Raw genomic sequence first — 25138 nt, forward strand, 5'->3', positions numbered from 1 at the left:
CGGCAGCTCCTGTTCACCAAAACGCGCTTCCAGTTTACTACGTAAACTCCTGTATGAGTTCACGTCACCACTATCATGTATTAATACATAATAGTCAATGGCTTTGCCATAAGTGCCCAGCACAAGCCATCAATTTTTTCTACATCTGACCATCCGCAGGCCTCTGCATATCTGGTAAACTTTAAATCAAAAGCCTCCCAGCTGCCCTTACCGTCAAATGTTAGATGCTTTGGCAAGGAACTTATTGACTTCCTTGTCATACTACAGTCAGCACTCACCCCTAACCCTGGTGATGGTCTGGTTGCTTTCGCATTACCATCACCCTCATTAGGGGTGCTAGTTTCACCAAGGTCGAACTTTAATTTCGTCCTCGGTACCGGTACTTTACTCCTGCCCGCCGGTGTTGTAGATACAAATTCGGCCGGAGTTCTCAACAATGGCTGAAATTTACTTTGAAATTCCTTTGGAGCCATTGCAGACATACTAATAGGTCTGGGGATGGCCCTTACTGGCGAAACCCCAGGTCTAGCATGAGCAGAACTAATACCTTCGGCCTTTATACGTGATGCTATGCTAGGCTCCTTTGGAGTCTTAGCCTTTTCATCACTGTCCTCCTGTACCCACAATTTATTCCGGGTAAAATCAATTTTGCCCAGCTCTGACTCCGTAAATGTCTTACGACAAATTACAGACAGCATTTCTGGGGTTAAATTCCCATTAGCCTCACGAACGGACAAAAGTGTCTTGGCAATTTTTTCATTTATGCCCGGTATCGTTTTTAATTGCTCAAGTGACGCAAAATTAATTGGGACCACCTGTGCACTGAATTCTGTAGCAAAAGGCTTACCTTCTGAATCTTCTTTCTGTGCCATCTTCGATAAAAATCAAAAGAATAACAACAATAATAGTTTTTATTATTTCAATTCATCAATAATCCAAAACATATACCTTTTATGGATCCTAAAAAGTTCACCAAAGGAAACTGTTATGCCAACTCTGTGGATTTCCGATGGCGCATGCGCAGACAGCTATCCGCTATTTCAAATATTCGACTGAATACACTTAAAATAAAATTTTAAATGTATCTGACCAAGAACGTAATCGTCTCACTCAAATTACAAAGTTTTTAAACTGGCAAAATGGCCAAGTCTAAAAATCAAAATCTGCTAGGTAGCGATTTATTGGTCGACGAAATTGGGCTCTAAATCACCGTTGCCACCAATATTGTAATTGGTGATAAATCAAAGTAGCCCAATACCACTTACCAATAACCTTAGATGATGGATACCGTTGTATCAAGATGTGATACTGACAGATTCTGGTTTGTAGTGGTTGAAATGGACGTACGTCTAACCGGCTGGGACGCTTCACAGGAAATCCCCCCTTTCGGCTTCCGGTAGGGCTGTCCTCACGTATGCCGGACCAGACCGGACAGGCACTACACTGCATCAGATTGCGTGGGTGGGGCATACCAGTTCACCATTTGCAGGGATTTGAGGCTCTGGCACACACTCTCGGCCTGCCGCCGTATTGTTAGAATATGGTGCTGCTTGTGTACATGTGCTATTTGATTGCACATGGTTTGATTTTGACACTGCAGGACAGATGGCTGTGGAAGATTAGAATTATTAGATCTGACAGACGATAGAATTTTGGAGCATTGCTTGTGCTTTTCTTCAGACATAGCCGAATAATTAAGTACGGACTGAACACGAGTCGCGAAGCTTCTGTACCAAATGTTTGCGCGTAGAATGGTTTGTCAATCGCTTGTTCATATCTAAACCACCTTCCTTAGCCATTACTTTAAGAAGACCACCTAATTTCTTTTCGCCAATTCTATTTTCATGAACCATGTTTTGCTATCAAATTTTTGTGAACTAGTACGAGGCGAAATATAAAATGGATGTTCAGGTTGACAAAAGTCACTGGGTCTTTTGCTCGCATATAGCTTAAACATCTCCACAGGACATCTCTCTGGGTCATCAGGTGTTGCATACATCTTTGGCATGACCTCTCGGACATCACTTATGTTGGTTCCGGTCCTAGTTTTGGTCTGTCGCTCTTGTAATTCAAGATACTGAATACCATCAGATCCAGTTTTAAGTTGAACATCGCCCCATCTAAAGTTCGAAAAACATAAAAATATCAACTAAATTTCGAAAGAATGCAGTGTTTAGATGAGGCCACTCCAATTTATTTCTTGTTCAACAAAGTCGTTTCATCGTTTTTTTGTGGTTTTTTTTTTTGTTTTTTTTTACAAAATAAAAAGAAATTTCATCAATCGTACCGTGAAATTTTGTCTAAAAAGATATTTTGATTTATTTCAACAGACCGTATCAAACTATGCAAAAATTTATAAAATACTACTTTTTTTCGCTTTCTCTCCAGAATTCCATATAACAAGAAATCAATTGGTGTGTCGCATTCACTTAAGGTACTTCTGCATGTTTGGATCTAAAAACATTCTACAATGTATAATTCGATTAAACTCTGATTTTTCAAAACTTCAGATTATATTTAGTAAATTCAGCAAATAAAAAGAATAGTGTCATGAAAAATATAGACCTCATGCAATTTTTCATACTGGGAGTCTATGGGAAAATTATAACTTTCAAAACATTTTCGCGAATAGAAATTTATCTACTCTGTCGATTTTGATGAAACTCCTCACAGTTGTAAATAAAAATATAGGACCTATCAATGTATAGATCTGTGTGCTTATTTTTGAGAAATTTGACCATGATAAAAGTGAACCGAATATTTAACGCTAATTTTAACACAACATTTTGAATTATTTAACGCGAGATATGTTTCAATATCAGTTTGACTCTAGAAATATAGTTACAGTGCCATTTTGATTAATTCACCCACAGGTTGTGATTAAATTATAAAATGATTTTCATTTCCGTACGCCGAATCAAGGCTTTATTCTACATTTTCCAGATAAATGGCGTAACGCCATCACTTTCGGTTTATCAAACATACAGAACTACCTTATTACAGTCATAAAATCATAGATGGCCAAAGATTTTTAAAAATTAATTTAGCTGAAAATTTGTGTCTAAAATAACTGTACTGTAATATTTTTTTCTGATTTTTTTTTAACAATTTCTATTATCATGGCCTTCTTGCTATATGCTGATCTCCTATAGTTTAAGGAAAAATGCCTCTTGTAAAAGGGGAGTTCTGAGTTCAGATATCAGTGGGAGGCAAATAGCCTGTTGAGCCATGATTTGAAAAAAAAAATTAAGGAAAGTAGAATGTTTTTAAGGAATGTAGAAATACTAACTATGTTTTATATTTAGTAAAAAAGTGTACTCTGTACTATATCAAAATCACTGAATAACTGATTATTTTAAGGATTTTTTATTATTTTAAAACCCAAGTAATTTTATTGTTAAAGTTTAATCTCTCATTTGTTTACCTCAAGTCATAGTTTTCTTTTGTTCCTCGTAGACCAAACAATACGCAGTTGTTGAACCAAATCGTGTTCAATAACGATTTAGCATCTCCTCTACCAAGGACACCTTTTCATACAGCATATTTATCTCATGGTCCGAAATTGGACTAGATTTGTTGGGCCTGTTACCTTTTCCCAGTCTCCTAAGCGACTTCTGTTTTGCAGTGAGAGCATCTCTAAGATTAAATAAGAAAGGAAATTTAATATTACAACACTCCCATTCCTGAACTCTGAAACGTACCAAATAATGTAAAATCATAAATATTCGCAGTGGTTTAGTTTGATTGAAAAATAGATCAATCATCATTTTTTCAGGATAATAGTATAAATGAATATTTTCAGTGCCCAATGATCACATGAAACTGATTTAATTGCACAAATTTACTTATATGACTTTAAAATAAAATGAAATTTCTAGAAATAATTCAAGGTAAGAGTAATTGTGAAAAGATGCGATATTGATGAAGATTTTCCAATGGTCATGATGATTTTACATCTCGGGTTTAAGTTTCAAAAACATTGAAACTGTCTATAAAACATTCGGTTTTAAAAGAGCCTAATATCTACAGTAATAACCGTACCTACTGAGCTGGAATACATTAGATTGGTCAGAAAATATCTTGTGTGGGTACTTCTGTCTTCTAAGCTTTCTATCAATACTGCAGATCATGTTCTTAATACTACTGGGCTCATACTCATCACCATTGGTCTTTCTTACAGAAAGAATAAAGTTGGCAATATATTCATCCAGCAGTTCATGCTCTATCTCATGGATGGCTCTAGTTTCTTGCTTGTTGGTAAGGAAACGCTGGAATTTAGCTATATCAGATAGTGTTTTCTTAAGGGTGTTCTTATTTTCTTCATTTTCAGTCATTTTATGCACATCTTCATTTGTTATTGCTATGAATTCTGGGTCAGTAGTGGTCAAGGTTGAAATTTCCATTTGTTCAGAAAGTGTCAGTATTTGGTAGGACTGGCTGTTCATATGCTTTAATGGTGTCATTGTTGGATGGAGAATCAACCATAACAGGTGCAGGTTCTACTTGCATGTTAGTAGGACATGTAGCCGGGTTTTCCGGTGGGGATGGATATGGTGGCTCATGCATCTCAGCAAACAATATTTCAATGTCAAAACCCTGCTCCTGTAGGAAATCAGTATTTGTTAGTTCAGTTACAGCTGTAACAGTGTCCTGGGACTGAGTATTTTCTTCTTGTGGGACAAGTAAGTCTTCCCAAATAAGGTCGAACGTCCCTTGACTTAAATCCTCGCTCATTTTTCGTGCTTTACAGTATTCAGCCGACACTGTTTACAAACAAGTTGCGTAGACGCTTGTTTACAAACATGTACATGTATGTTGTCCACATACATGTGCATGTATGTTTAGATGCCCCAGATCAAAAGTGTATTTTATCACGTTTGAGCGTGTATTTTATTACTTTTGATCAAAGCCATGTTAAAAAAATTTAACAAACAAACAATTGAGATTATTCACATTCTTATTGGTTTATTGATTACAATGAAATGATGAAAATAACCGGATAAGCCGTAGCGGCGACGAGCGCTAAAAAGTAGTCCGACTATAAATGGTCACGTGTCAACTGACGGTATATCAAGAAAAATATACGGCACCCTGATATCGGGTCGAAAATACTGCAAGTGACAGGATAAAAAAGATTAACACAATAGTTCGATTATGAAACGGGCTTCGTCCAGGGACATACATTATAGCCAAAGCTTTTTGCAATGTTCACTGACGACCTCGTTGCTGACATGAATAACACTATATCTATATAATTATTTTACCGTTATAGGAGAAACAACTAGTTCAGTTCAACTGCTCTAGAAGAACATTAATTATTTTTTCTTGTTATACCAAAAGAGACATTTCGGCCATTCTTAACTTCCTAATAACAATATCTATTTTATAATATACCTACGTAATGTATGTCTGAAATACAGCCTGTATTTCTGTATTGAATACAAAAGCCTGTATTCAGTTCCTCTCGGCTGAAATGAATTAGTAAGGGCGTTTCGACTTTCCATTCACAGATTTAAAACGAGTTTTTTAGCCCTTTTGTGTAGAATAGTCCATTTCGACTGATATAGCTTTAGAAATAGATATATATATATATATATATATATATATATTATTTAGAAATAGTATATATATATATATTTTTATTTTATAAGCTTTAATTATATATTTTTCATTATATATATTATATATAATATATATATATATATATATATTAATAAAAGAGTCATCAGTACAGTGATACATTCCATCGGTGTAGCGCCCTGTAGGCACCACAGGCCCGTGACTACACTTTTCCAGAAAAAAAGCAAATATCAAAAAATGCAATATTGTGATGTGGGGTGGAGGAGTTAATAGGCTATACGAACTTAATGATACAACCGTAATCGTATAGATATAGATGCGGCATGCGTCTTATGATATTGGTAATAATTCAATACAATATTTTTCAGGGATTTAAATGCATGGTATTAAACTTGCAGGGTTTCATTTAACTCTAAAAAGAAGTTGTCCGTAGGAAAAGAAGTTATCAAAAAAAAAAAAAAAACAAACAAAAAACAAAAAACAGCCATGCAATTTTTGTTACATTTTAGTATAGGCCTATGGCAAGAGAAATAAAAGATTTAAATGAATCTGGAATAAATAGAATTATTTGTAACAATGATGTAATATCATGAAGTAAAACATTAATAATTTAAGAAAAATTGTCAGTAAATTAAAAATTTCATGAAATTTAATACAAAGTTTCCATCTGTTCTTTGTTCTCTTATTTGAGTACCAATTTCTAATATGTCATTCATTTATCCTGTCTACGCCTTGAAATCGAGGATGATGACCCACAATAATGGTTGCTGAAATTGACAGAGCATAAATATTGAAATAGATATGAGTATTTAAAAAAAGAAAATATCTGTCCGTAGATAAACATCTGTCCATATAAAAATCTATGAAATGTCCTTAAGGCATGTATACGTATAAAGGCTATATAAATGTACACAATGTATATGTGAAACAGAAGTGATATTCAATTATAAAGAGAAATTAAATATATATTGAACAAAATAAGTGAAAAAAATAAAAATAAATAAAAGTGCAAAGAGATTAATAAGTATGCTATTGAACAGAACAGAACAGAACAGAACAGAACTTTATTGAAGAAGCACAGATTACAAATTAACATTTTGCAATAACATGTGCGCAAAACATATATACAAGAAATTCACAAGCGGGTATTGGTATTGATGATATATACATTTTATGTTTGTGGGGAAAGTGGTTAATCTTTTTCTTTTGTTTTGTCTAAATTTAATATATTGCAGAAATACATAAAACGGACGACAAGAGTGCTTGTAGTTTGTATATACGGGCAGGTGCAGTAATCGCCGATTGTCACAGCCATTTATGTTTGTTTGTTTTTCTTAATAAAAACAACATTAACAACTACAAAAAGATATAACAATGGATTTTACATAGATAGATACTGTAACTATAAGTTTAAACTTATGGACGGACATAGACGAGTATATACTGTTACAGTACCTTTAAAATGGACTTAGGTGAATACTGTAACTTTAAATTTTAAATTTGTGAACGGACATTGATGAATACTGTAACTATAAAACGGCCATAGATGAATACTAAAACTAAAATATTAAAGTTGTGAGAAGGCGTAGATGAATAGTCTGTAAATATAGAATTAAACTTGTAAACGGGCATACTTGAATACTGGAGCTATAAATTAAAACACGTGAACGGACATAGATGAGTACTGTATCTATAAACCGAACAAAGATGAATTCTAAAATTAAAAACATTAAAGTTGTACTGTAACTCTAAGTTTAAAATTGTGAAAGGGCATAGATTAATACTATAACTGTAAATTTATACTTGTGAACGGACCTAGATGAATACTGTAAGTATAAAACGAACATAGATGAATACTGAAACAAAGAAACGAAAAGAAAGCTGTGAACGGACATAGATCAATACTGTAACTATATATTTAGACTTATGAACAGACCTAGATGAATACTGTAATAAGAAGGACAAAGATAAATACTGAAACAAAGAAAAAAGATGTGAACGGACATAGTTGAATACTGTAATTATAAATGCAAACGTATGAACAGACATAGATAAATACTGTAACTATAAAACGGGCATAGGTTAATACTTCAGCTTGAAAAAAAAATATATATATATAAAGTAAATTAGTGAACGGGCATATTAAATGAATACTGTCATGATAAATTCAAACTTGTGGACGGCTAAAGGCATTCATGATAAACCGAACGTATTTAGCAAGATTCGTCAGCTGTTTCGGATTTCTAGTGGCAAGTAGTTCCTTGAATTTCGGGATATTAGGTCTTGTATAGAATTTTCTAGGGATAAGTTTAGTTCTCTTTTCTTTAAAGAATGGGCATACAAGTAAGTAATGAAATTCGTCTCCCAAGTCATTTAAAGGGCACAGAACACATTTACGCTCCTCGTGTGGAATAAATGACTGGCTCCACCGGCCTGTTTCTATTGGGAATCTATGGTTGCCTGTACGGAAATGCATAATTGGGCGTCTAAGGGAATTCGGAAGTAAAGTAAAATATTCCTCAAAGGATATGCTATCTTTAAAACAACTATACATTTTTCCCTTATTTGAAGTTTCAAGTTTCGAAGACCAGGCCTGTATATATTGATCAGTTAAAGTACGTTTAACCTGTTTATGTATAGTTTTACAACTTAGTGAGTGCTGGTTCAACCATAAGTGAGAATTTCCAGTTGAGTCAAGAATTTGTTTAATGAAAGCAGCCCATTTAAAGGTATGAGTTGGCTGTATCATTTCTAGATAACAATTATAGAAGTATTTAGTGTTTTGGGACAGAATTAACTTGTTCCAGAAGTTGACCATTCGGGATTTAATGATTATTTCGATAGGGTAGCGTCCAAGTTCAGCATACAACATATATCTAGGGGTACTTTTTCTGGTCTTAGTAATTTTACGTAGAAAATTGGTGTGGACTTGCTCTACCATATCCAAATTTTCAAAACCCCATATATCACTCCCGTACGTTAGAATAGGGAGGACTGTGTGGTCGAATAACTTCAATTGTAAATCGATAGGAAGGTCAAGGTTATTGATCCTCATATATAACAAGTTCATGGCTTTATTTGCCTGTGAAACTACGTGTTTTCTACAAGATAGAAAAGATCCAGAGCTTGAGAAAATTACACCTAAATATTTATATTCTTTAACAGTTTCAATAGATTGACCATTAATATTGAAAATGTACTTGCTGGGTTTATTAGTACCAAAGACGACAACTTTTGTTTTAGAGAAATTAATTTTTAACCTCCACATATGACAATAGTTGTAGAAGTTATCTAGGCATGACTGGAAATTAGTCTCATTTTCACCTATAATAATTGTATCGTCTGCATAGAGTAGTACTAATATTTTCAAAAAGTGAAGGGCGTTATTCCCGTGAAAATCAATTATGATGCCGTTGTCATCTCGAATGAGGACAGATTCTAGGTCATTAAGGTATAGAGAAAAGAGAACAGGCGAGAGATTCTCACCCTGTCTCACCCCGGTGAAGCTAGAGAAGAAGGCAGGTGTTTGACCATTAATATTGACGCATGATTTAATGTCAGAATACATATTACGGATGGCGTTAAGGATTTTGCCTGATATGCCAGTTTCATACAATTTATTCCAAAGTCCAACTCGCCACAATGAATCGAAGGCAACTGAAAAATCTATAAAGGAGCACATCAACTTTTTCTTCTCTGACCTTAATTTTTCAATAAGGAAATAAAGGGTGAATATATGGTCACTAGTAGAGTACCCGGATCTAAATCCGGCCTGGTTTTCATTTAAAAGATGGTTATCATTAAGAAATTCATTTATACGGTTGTTAAGGACCGCTGTAAAAACTTTTCCGAGACAACTAAGTATTGTGATAGGCCTATAATTCGTGGGGTTTAGCGGGGACCCTTTATTTTTAAAAATGGGCTTAATACATCCAATTAACCAAGAGTCTGGTAGGACACCCGAATCCAGAATAGTATTAAAAAGAGAAACATAAAAAGGGACCATGACCGTTCGTGTACTTTTCAAGTACTCATTATTTATATTATCAATTTGGGATGCAGCTTTACCATTATTTAGCTTAGAAATAACTTTTAAAATTTCCGTCTCTGAAATTTTCCTATTTAAGGCATTATCGTTTTCAATAAACGATGGTGGCTCATTTAAATTACAACCGTCATCAGGTTGGAAGGAATTAACATCTTTAAAATAATCATAAAATTCAGAAACGCTCGGCATTTTTTCCGCTTCCCTATGAGACAGGCTATTTAAATATCTCCAATAATCCTTAGGTTTATGCGAACTCATTGCACGCAATTTTCGTTCATTATTATACCTGTGTTTATTTATAAAAACATTCATGGTCTGTTTATAGTGCTTACTGGCGGATTTTAACTTGGATTTATTGAGGTCGTTTTTATGCAGTTGGTAAGTTTTGCGTGCTTTATTGTAATTATTTCTTGCCCGCCGACATTGAGGCCCAAACCAGGGTTTAGAGGAAAGGTTGTTTATCTCATTGTTTTGTGTTGGGGTAAAGTATTTACCGCGTGTAAATGTCAATTCGGCAGATTGGGCAAAGATTTGTGACATTTTTTCGGTAACCTTGTTAACATGCTGTTTAATATTGAAATTTTCTACGGGTGAGTTAAGTAAACAACTTAACTCTTGTAGACACGCGGGGTTTAGGTTTTGAACAAAGTCGCTTTGCTTACTGTCAATCCATTTTGGGTGTCTCTTAGGGGTATGGGACTGTGACGGGGGGTCCTGAGACACTTGCGGTTTTCTGGGCGGGGTGGTAATGGTCAGGTCCATGGTTAAAATTCGGTGGCCGTCAGAGAATAAAGTATCAAGCTCAACTACATCAAAATCACTGATGTACTGTAAACAATTTGCTGAAGAGATAGAATAATCTATTACAGAATGATCTCGAAATGTTAACACGCCACGAGATTTATCTTTACCTACCCTTCCATTCAAAATAAAAAGGTTATTATTTTTACATATTTCAAGTAACTTGCGTCCAGTATTGTTAACTTTACTACACTGTGATATCCTGTCGCGAGAAATATTTAAATCCATTAGCTTATGAATTTGGTTAAAAGAGTATATTGTTTCCTCATCAAAATCAAGGAAATTCGATAAAAAATCATCTAATTCAATATAATCTGGGAGATTAGATGTATGACCATTTGCATCTCCCGTCAACATAAGAAAATCATAGTTACTACATTTCGATGCAATATCAGTCTGAAATTCAAAAAACTCATCCTCATTAAAAAATCGTGACTGCTCAGGTGGAACATACATAGCACCAATGACAAATTCTTGCTTTTTACCTTTAAAAAAAGTATCAATTTTGAGCCAGTAAACGTACTCGCAATTAGATTCTAAAATATGGACTTTATCAAGAATAGAATTGTGAATAAAATAACCAATTCCTCCTGATTTGCGTTTAAATCTTTCTGAACGCGGCTTTGAGAAAAATGTATAGTTCGGAATATCAATAATATCAAATTCGTCGAGTTTCGTTTCAGTTACACAAAATATGGAAAGCTGTTCGATCATTTTTATAAATTCTGTGTAATTAAGCCTTGTCTTTAAACCACAGACATTTAGGCTACCTATTTTCAAATTTTGTTCACAAAAGTTTCGTTCAGTTGAGTTACACACATTTTCATTTGATACAATGTTAGGTTCAGGACAACTATGATCGCCTGGTTCAGACTTATAAAGTTTATCTTTTTCAAACAATATATCCCCATATACAACATATGAACTTTGTAAATGTACACAAACCCTCTGCTTAGAGGAACAAGGCAAATTCAGACACTGTTCACAGAACGCCACAGACCCCATGAATTCCTACTGTCCAGTGTTCACGCAACCGGTGTTGCTATCAGCACTATCTGGCATAGGTGGCTCAAGCTCAGGCTGTTGCAGTGGTCGATGAACCTCTAGCAGATAGCCCGTGGAAGTGCGAGGAATATCACGTGAGGGAGCATTGTCGTTCCTCTCGCTTAGGTCCTTGGCACTGAGATGCTCCTCTACCTGTTGTGTGTCGTCTCCGCCGTGCACCGGGTCATCGTCGGTGATGTCCTCAACGGTGGTGGACTTGTTAGCAGAGGCTTTAATAGAGGCCTCAGCAGCACGCTGAAATTTCTCCTGGATTCGACTTTTAACGTCCGAGTTTCTCGATCCACGGAGAACATCAAACCATCCAGGAAATAAGTTGCGCACGGTATCACCATTAATTTCCAGAGCTGCAGGGAACTTCAACTTGACATTCCTAGCACCATACTTATTTCTGGCCGCCTTATATTCAGGCCATAGTTCCTGGCGTGCCTCACGAATCTCCCTCGGACAGTCACGAGAGACACAGAAATCGGAGCCCTTTAGCAGTGTGGCATTATCAAGTATTCGGTCAGTGTCAGCAGGGTCACTAAACGTCACCAGAATTGGACGGTGTCGAGGTTTTTATTTACTAAATACAATGTTCAGTGTTATTAGTACACCAGGAAGGTGATCAATTATTTAAATATAAGTTAGCAAACGGCGAAAATTTCGAAATAGCTAATGAGGCATAAGATTAATATGTAAAAATAATAATTGAGTCACGCCATGAGAAAACCAACAGAGTGACCTTGCGACCGGCATGGATCCAGACCAGCCTGCGCATCCGCACAGTCTGGGTAGGATCCATGCTGTTCGCTTTCAAAGCCTATTGCAATTAGAGAAACTGTTAGCGAACAACATGGATCCTGACCAGACTGCGCGGATGCATCTGCAGCTGGTCGCAAAGCCACTGTGTTGATTTTCCCATGGCGCGGCTCATTTCATTATAATTTCGTGAGTTTTAGAACTAATTTTTCATTGTCAAAAATGTGGAAAGCTTAATACTTTGAATCTAGTGGAAAAAGTCCGCATCATCGTCAGCTGCTGATGGTAGTTTATGTTGAAGATAACGTATTTAAAGCATACCGTCATTTTACTATCCTCTTCCATCTCAGTTCATATTCAGCGGCAAAGTTTTAAATTTACAATAGAATAACGGCCTGTATTATCCTGCGTATTACAGATGAAATATTGCCTTTATAATACAGGTGACAGACTCCATAATATTTAAAAGCGCGCGCAATTATCATACCGCAGGAGATACAGATATAGATAGTCGCTGCATTATGAGTTGGAGTTGAAAATAGCTAAGTATGTCATACGCCGAGTCCCCAAGTAGAATATTCAAAATCAGCCCTTTACAGCTGTAAGAAGACAGTTTTGATGTACTGAATGTCCCCAAAAATTCCTCGTGAACGAATCTATTGCACGCAGGAAGTATATAATTCATTTAGGGCACATACTACGACAGAACTCCGCTTGAATGTGGTAGCTGCCGATTTGATAAAAAACATGACCTCCTAAAGAGTGGTTGTCTGTCTATCCCTCAGATGTTCAAGTAAATTTGTAATTATTATTGAATACATAAGTATCAGAAAGGAGTTTAATCATTTTCGACGCGGGGATGGGACACTAAACTGTCGTTATGTACGTTAAATGCCCTCCGTTCAATAAGAAGAAATACGGTTGAAAAAAGCGCTAAACCCAAACAAACAATAATCAATCATACAACAAAGTTAAGGATACCCCATATGTTATGTGAGTTGTGCCAGGTCGAGGATAGTGCTTCCCAAAAGATTTTTGAGGTTGCAAATACACAAGTTTTGCTATCTGTTCATGTTGTGTTATGATTTACTGCAAACGGTTTATCATTTTAACTAACCGACTTAGTAATAACATAGCTAGTCCTTGGCCTTTTTACCTTATTCTTCTTATCACATGCTTAGGTCACCAGTAACTGTGACAAGTATTCTAGTTTTCAATGATATGAATTATCCTACTTGATAACGATATTACATACTACGTTACAAAGCTGAAATGTTTCTTATATATTGTTTTCTGGTTTTGTTAACAATCTTTATTCTTTTTAAGTTAAAAAGAAAGCAAAAACAAAATGGAAAGAAACCTCCGGGTCCGAAAGGTGTTCCTGTGTTCGGAAATGCGTTGGAAATTAACGAAGAAAACATCTTAGACAAATTATTCGAGTATGCGGAAGAATATGGGGATATATTTGAAATAAAACTTCTGCATGAAACTTTGATCTGTCTGAATTCTGAAGGGATAATTCGCAAAGCGTTAGCAGGCGAGCCTTATAAACGGTACATGAACGATAGGTCAAAATTTTTCTTTGCTGAAGCAATGTATAATGGAAGCCAGAGCGTAGTGTTTTATGGAGACGCACACAGCAAAGTTTACAATGGAATGCGAAAAGGTACATTGTCTTTTACTTTCTCGCCGAAGCATAACATGCTCATGGTCACTTTCTGTCCGGCGACTATTCATTTTTTTTCTAGCGACACCTCCTCGCTATGCATTTGTTTTGAAGCTAGTGAAAGTACATGTAAATGAATGCTCCATGATCAGTCCTTTAGTACTAAAGATTATGCTCCTCTGTCCATAGGTGCCGCAAGAGCAAAATTTTTCCTAAATTAATCAATGGTTCGGTTTCGAGGTAAGCCGTGTGTTTTTGTACTTTTAATAATAGAACTGTACGATATCTAGGTAATGTTTACAAATCAATATGATTCAGCACGATACATGTGGAAAAATGATGAATCGAAGCAACACTAAACTATATCACCTTGTTAACCGTGATAGTACAGATAGGCATAAGTATTACAGTCTTTGTATTCTGTTGATATGGTTTCGATGTCCGTCAGAGGCGCAAAATATGTTTTTAGTATTTTTTTCTATAGAATCCATATACATTTTGTATTTTGGTTTAAACATATTTATTCATCTATTTTGTATCTCATAGTAATTACAATTATACAGTTTTGCACATAGTATAGACAAGTGGATTGAATTGAAAGCTTAAGCTTATAGAAATTCTCTCCACTGCATACTTAGTATTGGTACAAGATATGGCGATCTAGAAGGATAACTGGACAAAATAAGACTGTATGATGAAGTGTATGATGAAGTTAGTTTGCTTTTATATAACTTTAAATTTAAAGTAATGGAAATGGAGATTAAAGAACTGATGTAGTAATAATGTTCAGGAGATGTAGGTTTAGTACATGTAGAAGAAAGCGGTAGGGAGTGACTTGGGGATGGATGTCTAATCGTTACTTTTGGATACTTACTTTCGCCTCAGTCAAACCGTTTCATTTTTACAATGTAGAGGTAATGGTGAACCAAGAAATATTTTTCATTGTTCGGAAGATAAAGGTATAGTTCAGACATGTAGAGGAAAGCGGTAGGGAGCGACTTGGAGATGGATGCGTGATCGCTTTTCTTTCGCCTCAATCAAACCGTTTGGATTTTTCAATGTAGTGATGAACAGAAAGAAATATTCTTTCATTGTCTTCATCCTTTAATGCCATATTTCCAAAGAGAATAGTCTTTAGAGTAAAAGGACAATATCTGCTAATTTCATTTGTAAGTATTGTACGTATGTTGTCGTAATGTGTACATTGGAAGAAATAATGGTAAGTTGTTTCAGGCCGTCCGCATGAGCAGAGGGGTGATGCAGTAATATTTTTGGAGAACAGATCATCCGCGAGTGAGCTGCAGTTGGTTCGAAGGCGAGTGTGAAGAACCTGATTTTTTAGCCGTCCGCTATAGAAATAAACAGGAATTTGATTATTTGCTAGAAAAGGTTGTTTTTTGAAAGATGAAACTGAAGGAGAATTTCTAATAGACAGAGACAGAGCGTTAAACGCTCTTACAGTTAACGGAAGGAAAGAATCAAAATAGAGAGACGTTCTAGCTCTTGGTACCTGGGAGTCAGCTTGGTTACGAAGATTATACGTATCATTCGAAACGGTGGGTGGACACAGTGCCGTAAGGTAGGATGGAGTGAGGCCATGCAACATCTTGAAATATAAAATAACTTATGCTTCTGCCTCCTACTTTCAAGTGATTCCCATCAAACCTCGTTCATAAGTTTATGCAAAGAAACAAGTTTGGTAGCACCTGTTACTATCCTCGCAGCCTCGTATTGGACCTTTTTAAGCAAGTCCTTCTCTTGGACCGTACAATTGTCAAAAATAATGTCACCATACTCTAGAATTGGACGAATGAATGAGATGTTTATAGTTTCAAGCGATTTGCGGTCGAGAATAAATTTAAGTTTTCTCATGATATTAATACGTTTATAAGCCTTTGTTAAGGTATAGTCTATATGTGCATGCCACTTTAGGTCTTTCGTGAAGGTCAGCCCTAAGTGTTTGTGGTTAGTCACTTCTTTGATTTCTTCATTGGCCATATATAGACTGGGATGAAGACCTGAATTGACTTTTCGAGAAAAAAATAAGTGATTCGGGTTTCCTTGGATTGAAATTAACGAGCCAGCGTGCTGCCCAATTTGATATTTTAATGAGGTTAGAGTTTATAATTTCTGCAGCTGTCGCTGGATCGTCAATAATCAAATACAGACTTGTGTCGTCGGCAAAAAGGCGAATGTTGGCATTTATATCGATGACAATGTCATTTATGAATATTAAGAAGAGAAGAGGACCGAGGATCGCTCCTTGGGGCACACCATCTCGAATGTAGTTCCAGTTGGATTGTGCGCCCGGTATAACTACCTTTTGTTTTCTATGAGAGAGATAAGATGAAAACCAACGCAAAAGGCTACCACTTATACCAATACATCTCAGTTTGTGGACAAGACCTTTGTGCCACACGCGATCAAACGCTTTATTTATATCGCGGAATACAGCTCGAACCTCTTTGCCTGAGTCTATTGCCTCTGTGAAAAAGTTATATAAGTAAGTGAGCTGATTAACTGTTGAATCACCTGGGACAAAGCCAGACTGAAGCGATGTGATAATGTTATTTCTATTGAGATAGTTAAATGTATGTTTGAAAACTATTCTTTCAAATACCTTACCTATTGTACTTAGGAGTGAAATTGGGCGATAGTTTCCAGGTTAAGACCGATCACCATTTTTAAAGACGGGTGACACATAAGCTTCTTTCCAAGCATCAGGAAATGTGGATGTAGTCAAAGAGTAGTTAAAGAGATCGGCAAGAGGAAGAGATAATTCGGTAGAAAGTTCTTTGAGAATTTTGTTGTTGACAGAGTCAGGCCCAGAGGCCTTTCCAAGGGGTAAAGACTTCAAAACCATTTCAACTTCGTCAGGTGTAACAGTAAAAGGTTCCATGATAAGTTCAGAGTTTATTTCTGCTTCATCAAGTTGTGGTGCATTTCTTTCGTTCAAAATTGTTTGGTCACTAAAGAAGTTGTTCAGGATATTTGCTTTAGAAATTTCATCCTCATAAATGTCGGCCCTATCTTCTAGGGGAGGAATAGTTGAAGAATTGGAAGAAGGTTTTATGAATGACTTGAGGCATGCCCACCATGATTTCGAATTTGTGGATGTTGTTTTTAGATTACTGGCTAATTTAAGAATGTGGTTTTCCTTGGCAGCTCTAATTTGGGTAATAGTATGGTTACGAAGATTTCTAAACCTTGACCAATCTTTGATAGTTTAGCTTTTCTGTATGCCCTTTTGCGTCGTTTAATAGATTTTTTTATATTCGTTGTTATCCATGGGGGTTTATAGGGTCGAATGGTGACTTCTTTATTTGGTATGCATGATTTTGAAATGCTGAGTATCTGATTAGTGACATTGGTTGTGTATGTAATGATGTCATTGTCCTTAATTTGTTCCCAATTAGTGTGTGATATTTGGTCACGTAAAAGCTGATAATTACCTTTATCGAAGAGCCAGATGTGTCGTTTGAAAGAAGGTTGTTTGATTTTTTTTTAATTGAGGAGACCAAAGATTGGACAGTGGTAGCGTATTGTTTGTTCAAGGCATGGGTCGCCAGTTCCAATCATATAGACGAGATTCTTGTTTGATGAGAGGATGAGGTCTATGACAGAAGAAGAATTTTCTGTGAAATGTGTTGGATCAGAAATGTATTGAAAGAGAGAAAACTGTTGACATGTGGTGTTGATCTTTCTAGCTGAAGTCGGGTCTTGCATATTGATGTTAAAGTCTCCGGTTATGATGATATCATTTATTCCAGTGTCTACAGCCAGGTGTATTGAGTCTTCAATCAATGAGTATTGGTTAGCTGTTGTATTTGGAGGCCTGTAGAATACACCAAAGAGAATGCGTTTAGTTTTGAGCTCAATCCAAATGCATTCAACTCCGGGAATTTCTAAGTCATGTCTTCTGTTATATCGCAAAGTATTTCTAACATATAAGAGGACGCCACCATGCCTATCACCAACCCTATCGTTCCTTTCTGGATCATGGAACTGCACAAAGATTAGATCAGATGTTGGAGTTTGAGCACTCAGCCAAGTTTCAGAAAAAGTGAGAATATCAAAGTCGCGGAATTCTGCATAAAGGGTATCAAGCTTGCGTTTTATACGCTAAACGTTATAATGCATCAGACAAATCGATAGATTCTGATGAAATATTAGAGGAAAAAGAATTTGAACGAGAAGTTTCAGGACCAGAATTTGGATGCACGTCACCAGAGAGAATAATAAGTAGGATCAGAAATGCCAAGAGTGTGCAGCAAATAGAGAAAGCGAATTGAAGCAAGAGTGTGAAAACGATATTAGCTGTATGCCTTTCGGATAATGGATGATGTTTATGTTTGTAAGGCACAGGAACTGCGTGAGCATGTGAAAGTGAAAGCCTTAGTAAAGAAAATGCTGATAAAACATGAAAATGAAAGATAAATACGACATTTACGTATACAGTGAGATTCCGTGAACACCGCAGACGAAAGCATCTCATGATGGCCGAATTGTTTCTCTCAAAATACATCATGTTATACCTCGTTCATACAATGCAAGAGAAACAACGGCCAACATGAGATACAGTTCCAATACAAGCAATGACGTTGACAAGTGAATTGAGAGACAAGGCTCCCCAAGAGTCGCATCAATGGAAGAAAGTAGATAAAGAAAGGAGGTTGTAATGAAGAAATACTGAAAGCCAGACATAGCTGGTCTGTTTGAAAATTAAGTGAAAATTGTAAGACAGGACGTATGATCAAAATACAGAAGCAAAAGAGACACAAGTGAACAAATAATATCTATAAAAAAATATACGAACTTAAAATGATCTGGTATATGGCTATATAGAAATCCATAAGATGAAGGAAATCTAGTATAACTCTAAGGTGTTGATTTGAGATAAATTTCTGGACTTAGCTTGGTGATTAAATTGTTAAGAGAAAACAAGTGCAAGTCTTGAAAGAGACACAAATTATCCATAAAATAACTATACGAACTTAGAATGATCTAATATATGGCTATTAAGAAGTTCATAAGATGTAGGAAGTCCAATTTAACTCTGATGATGTTGATTTGAGATAAATTTCTGTTAATTTGTTTTGCATCTTGGACCTTTACTATGTAAGCAGTAATACCAGGTAACAACAAAAAACATGCAAAATGAATGTATGCGAACTTAACAGCAGTGAAACATGAACTGCAACAGTTTAACACTAATTATACACAAATAATTATTACATGACACACAAACACATATCAAATTACTGTGCTATAATGCATTAAGTGCCTGACACATATGCAAGAGTTTTATAATAATATCACGCGAACTATGCATTAATTCCTTGTATGACTTACATATCACGGGACAAACAATAGCATATATCAAATTACTGTATAATATTGTACTAATTAGTTATGCAAGAATTGTATGTCATGTAAAACATACATCAGATTGATGTTCAATAGTGCATGGAGTGTCTGTAGCATTAAGCAAAAACTGTATGATAATGTCAAAAAACTGTGCGTAAAGAAATTGTTGTTGGCAATTAAATATATTATGTTATACCTGCAATTTCGGCATAAATTTCAACAGCAAGGGCTGTAAGATATGAGCATATAACTAAACATAATTATATTTAACAAGAAATTGCGTAGCTTTGATAATTTCACAAACACTGATCATAGATATAATATGACAAATAGGAAAAGCATATTACTTATCAATCATAATTATGTAACATCAATTTTGCATGTAGCATAAAGAAAATGTTTTTGGCAGTTTAGTTTGTGATATTATACCAGCAATTTAGGCACGAATTCCAACAGCAAGTGCTGTATGATATGTTACAAAGAACATGTATAAATTTCATGTGATATAAACAAGAGTATAACAAGTTGTATGATAACGTTACAACAATATCACGTGATCTGCATATCAAACAAAAAAAGGTGCTTACATCAATTCAATTTACGATAATGCAACAGTATTACACACGTGTTTCATCAATATTGAGTCAGTACATTTTCAATGTAAATAGTTTCAGCTAATATTAGATATGGCAAAAGCAGCATTTTTTTTTTTTTTTTTTGGTATGTTTTTTCATAATTTGCAAATTAAATCTAGGCTAAGGAAAAAGAAACGCACACAAGAAATTCTAGTGTCAAAAAAAAAGAACATCATTGTAACAATAGTCGTCTATGGAAATAAACAACTCGTTTCATGATACATAGTGTCTAGATAATATCACGTTAGTCACTATATATAGCTAGCTGGCGATTGATTCTTACTCAGGAAAAAGAAATTCTGGTGTCAAAAAATAGAACATCATTGTGACAATAGTCGTCTATGGCAATAGACAACTCGTTTCGTGATAGATAGTGTCTAGATAATATCACGTTATATCTGGCGATTGATTCTTACTCACTCGTAACATCAGTAACATTTGACAAATATATCAAATTTAAGCTCATAGATTTATATTGCATGTATAATACATATACTTTATATAAAATTCAAATCAAACATAAGCGATATGAAAACAGTAACATTTGACAATAATAGCAAATTTAAGCTCATGGATTTATATTGCATGTTTAATACATACTTTTTTATTTACATGAAATTTAAATCAAAAAACGACATAAGAGATATGATGCACACACGTTTTGCTTCATTATTTTAAAAAACCAAGATAGTGAAGTTAAGATCGTAAGAGTAGAAACATGTACATGTGTATATATTTTCGTGAGAGAGATATAGTATGCAAGTCTGGTGCTTATTGTAGTCTTTTTCAAACAGGTATAACATTATTATAGAATAGAAATCACTGTGTTGTGTAAATGTGCAAATTGAATAACTAATGCTTGGCTAGGAAAATGTGTATTTTGGACTCTGACACCAGGTGTCCACTGATACAACTGGCGGAAATTACCATTGACAAATCATTACGGATAAAATGAACTACTCTTCTGCATGAAATAAAATTGAAAATGTAAAATTGCAATTTACATTGAAAGTAATGAAATGAATATAATTAAACCTCCGAAATTATTTCACTGATAAAGAAATATCGAACCCCAGCACAACACGCAACCACTAGACATGTTTGAGAAGTTACAATTAAGCTAAATAAGGCAAATCTGATTTTCTTTATCGGCAGATGATTTATTTTTTATACCCATATTGCGACAGCATATCAAAAGGAGTGAGGACGAGTCATATACGCAACACATACATATGAATGTTTTCCAAAAGGAATATTGTATTCGAAACATTGTATTTCAAAGTGGCGCAACTTCATAAAACATTGTATTTTAAAGTGGCGCAACGTCGTTATTTTGAGTTGGCATTTTACGTTTTGATTACCTTTTGATTTGGAAATATTTGCTGTTGTGTATTAGAAATGTTTGCTGAAGCACTTCTTTCAAGTTTTGCATATATTTACAACGGTCAGCAAATTGAAAATCATATCCGCCAGTGGCACATTTCTTAACCCATATCAGTATGCCCGGCCGTGATCGGCCATGCAATTAGTGTTGCTGAATTCATTAAGATTCGTCATTAAAGTTGCGACAAGGTGGCGTGACCACTGTTACGTGTGAAAAAAATCAGAAACTACCGACAAAAAATCGATCTGATTTCAGTTAAATATTCTAAAAATGGCTACCAGAGGGCATGGTCACTTTTCTCGACATGTCGTATATAGTGGAAATTTAGTCCGAATCTGCTGCCTCAAGTTCTGAATAATTTCACAGAAATGCTCCATCAGACTACCTTCAGTCATAAATGTCATACTGATTTACCAAGACTACAGCAGATCTTGAGTGGAAGGGACGGATGGGTAGTCTCTTCTATAGCTGTACTTGATACTTCGAAATTTATTTCTGCTAAATCCGCAGGCCCGCTTTCAAAAGACAACAAACAAACAATCAAACAAACAAAAGCAGTCGCGATTTGTACTACAGATGTCTGTTTAACATTTGATGGACACTTTGACACAAAAAGAATTATTGAACTAATGACTTCTCATTGAATAATCAAATTGCATATTACAGTTCAAAGAATATTACCTGATCAGATTTTTCATGACTAAAAGTGTCTCGTCGCTTGGTAAAAACTAAAGACTTTACAAAGAAAAGGGATTTTTTGAGAAATATCATATCAGGGCAGTTGATTGGTCAGGTCAGTAAAGCACTCGCCCGGCGCGGGTACCGACTGACATTTTAAAGCGACTAACCACACATCGTGGTGTCAGATTTTAAAAAATTAAACTTTTGCTATATTCTATGGTGGCTGATTTCTGCCATTTCGTGTTTTCGTGTTGGCGACAACACGAAAACACGACAAATTTTGCACGAAAACACGATGTTTAGAGGGCGCCGACACGACGTATTTATTTGTCGAGTTTTCGTGTTGGCGGGTATGAATATGTCGTATTGGCGCCCTTTATTTGTCGTGCTGTCGTGTTTTCGTGTCTTTGCCCCGCCGACACGAAAACACGAAAACTCAACAAATTAGGTTGTGTTTTAGCCCGCCAACACGACAAATACCTTATTTGTCGAGTTTTCGTGTTTTCGCCCCGCCGACACGAAAACACGACAATTACCTTATTTGTCGAGTTTTCGTGTTTTCAACCCGCCGGCACGAAAACACGAAAACTCGAAAACACGACAAATATCTATTTGTCGAGTTTTCATGTTTTTCTTTGGCATCTATCGTTAGACATGCACACAACAATTACTGAACTGAATACAACATGACTGCATGCTAGACAATATAAGTTTAAGAATGAAAATTGACTTATGTTCCATGTATATTTCGACCGAATACCATTTTGTTACATAAAAAGATACCGAAAGACGAAGGTCGAATATCAAAATAATATTTTCTCACAGTTTAGACCTAAAAATGCACCAGGGACTACCATTGCATTCCTATATTTCAAAAATGTCCGTGGAAATACCATCTGAACCCCTAAATAGGAGGGCATGACACCCTCACGCACCTCAAATTTTTGACAAAAATGCAGCAGGAACCACCATTTCATACCTATATTTAAAAAATGACAAGGGAGAGACCCTGTGATTCCACTGTCAGGAGGGGGTTAACCCCCGTACCTCAAAATTTTGGCTAAAAAATGCAGCAGGGGCCACGATTGTATTCACATATTTCAAACATTTCCAGGCGGACACGCCCTGACCTACCTTACATGAGTGGTTACCCCCTTCCACATCTAACCCCACTCGACTCGCCGTTGCCGCTCACCGCACCCCAATCAAATATTTCTGGAACCTGGTCTGTTATACATACACTTTGTATTCTTAAAACGATAACTGACATGACATCTGACATATTATTTATTATTTTATAATCTCAGATCTCCTAATGCAGCTTTAGTGAATATAAATAAATTCTGAATTGACGGTTCGTTCGAATAGAAAGAAAAATGCTTCTAAAATATAAAACCCTTTGCCACTGAATAACTACGTTTTTAAGGTGTCTGAAAAGTAGTTGTCGTGTTTTCGTGTTGTCGTGTCGGCGGGGCGAAAACACGACAACACGAAAAAAAACCCGAAAACTTGACAAATACCTAATTTGTCGTGTTTTCGTTTCGGCGGGGCGAAAACACGACACATAAAGGGCACCAACACGACATATTTATACCCGCCAATACGAAAACTCGACAGATAAATTTGTCGTGTCGGCACCCTCTAAACGTTGTGTTTTCGCGTAAAATGTGTCATTTTTCGTGTTTTCGCCCCGCCGACGCAACAACACGAAAACAGAAAAACTCGACAAATTAGGTCGTGTTTCGCCCCGCCAACACGCCAACACGAAATGGCAGAAATCAGCCACCATTATATTCACCTATATGCTTCGTATTCGATGTTCTAGCACTGTATTTTTCATCAATTTCTGTTGAAAATCGTTGTTTTCCTAATAAGGTCTCCCGGTTTATAAAAAAAATCATCAGCAAACATCACGTGATTATCAATAGAGCGCCGACGTATAGGTATCGCACAATATTGTGACGTTTTGAAATAAAAACAAGCAAAACAATAACATAAAATGAAGTCAGTACAGTTCGATTACTAGGTCATACCATAGGGATCCGTCACGTGCTATGATAGAGGGGAAAAATTATGATAGAGGGGATTTTTTTTTGTTTAAAATGTTTCTTAGATGAAAATTCAAGAACTTATATGTGAAAAAAAAGTCATCCATAAATAACATAAATATAAACAAGGGGTGGAAGAATTCGTGTATTTTGTCTTTCTCGCTCTATTTTCTATCATTTCTCGGCATGTTGATATCACGTGACAATCGTCAAACACAGTTCATGAAACCTGTGTTCTGATTGGATGACTGATACAAAAAATGATCATGTGACATTTCTAGTGTCATGGACGGAAAAGAAGAAATGTTTGTTAGAAATGATAAAAATACACGAATTCTTCACCGATAGAGCTTTCCGAGGTGTGTAAATATTTGCAGTTAGTGTATTTATTATCATTCTTAAGAACCATAACTTGTTTCACCACGTTCAACGGCTATTTATTGCATTTTACACCTGGACATGATCGTGTTTATATTTTACGACTGTGTGTCCAAGATGAAAACACGGCTGTGTCGGCATATATAAAATTATAAATTACGGCTTTGTTGAACATTTTAAGGTGGGAAAAGTATACATTTTCAGTTAGAGTGAGCCTTTGCTCATGTAATTCAGTGGTTATGAGTCGGATATTACAAATATGTGGCGCGATAGAATGGGGTACAAGAAGATAGTTGACAAGATCGAAATTGGCCATGTTCCACCCCTTGTTTATATTTATGTTATTTATGGATGATTTTTTTTTTCACATATAAGTTCTTGAATTTTCATCTAAAAAACATTTTAAACAAAAAAAATCCCCTCTATCATAATTTTTTCCCCTCTATCATAGCACGTGACGGATCCCTATGAGTCATACGTGTTTACATGTTTTCAACCCAAAATGTCTCTACGTACAAAATGACCTTTCTACTTTTTGATTATGTTTTGTTTTAGCTTGAGCTTACGTTTTTCTTATACAAGACACACTAAAGTATAGAACCCTGAGTTTAGGTTACAAAACGCAATATTTAATGTTTACAAACATGATGTTTACGAAAACGAACTTGTACACTTAGTACGCTTACGATGCAGTCAGTGATTTCTCGTTGGCCTAGAGCGGTTACGGTATTCGTATTATACTTT

The 25138-nt window shown here is 35.6% G+C and overlaps 1 protein-coding gene across 1 annotated transcript in view; it reads left to right on the forward strand.

Annotated features, from left to right (window-relative positions):
• Nucleotides 1–13448: 13448 nt before the first annotated feature.
• Nucleotides 13449–25138, forward strand: part of LOC123525334 (cytochrome P450 2A6-like) — a 41506-nt gene continuing 29816 nt past the window's right edge. Inside the window, exon 1 of the mRNA XM_045304300.2 lies at nucleotides 13449–13901. Coding sequence (XP_045160235.2) covers nucleotides 13508–13901 — 394 coding nt within the window. The 5' untranslated portion in view covers nucleotides 13449–13507. The remainder of the gene's footprint in view (nucleotides 13902–25138) is intronic.

Source organism: Mercenaria mercenaria, chromosome 3 (assembly GCF_021730395.1).
Source record: "Mercenaria mercenaria strain notata chromosome 3, MADL_Memer_1, whole genome shotgun sequence".
NCBI lineage: Eukaryota > Metazoa > Mollusca > Bivalvia > Venerida > Veneridae > Mercenaria > Mercenaria mercenaria.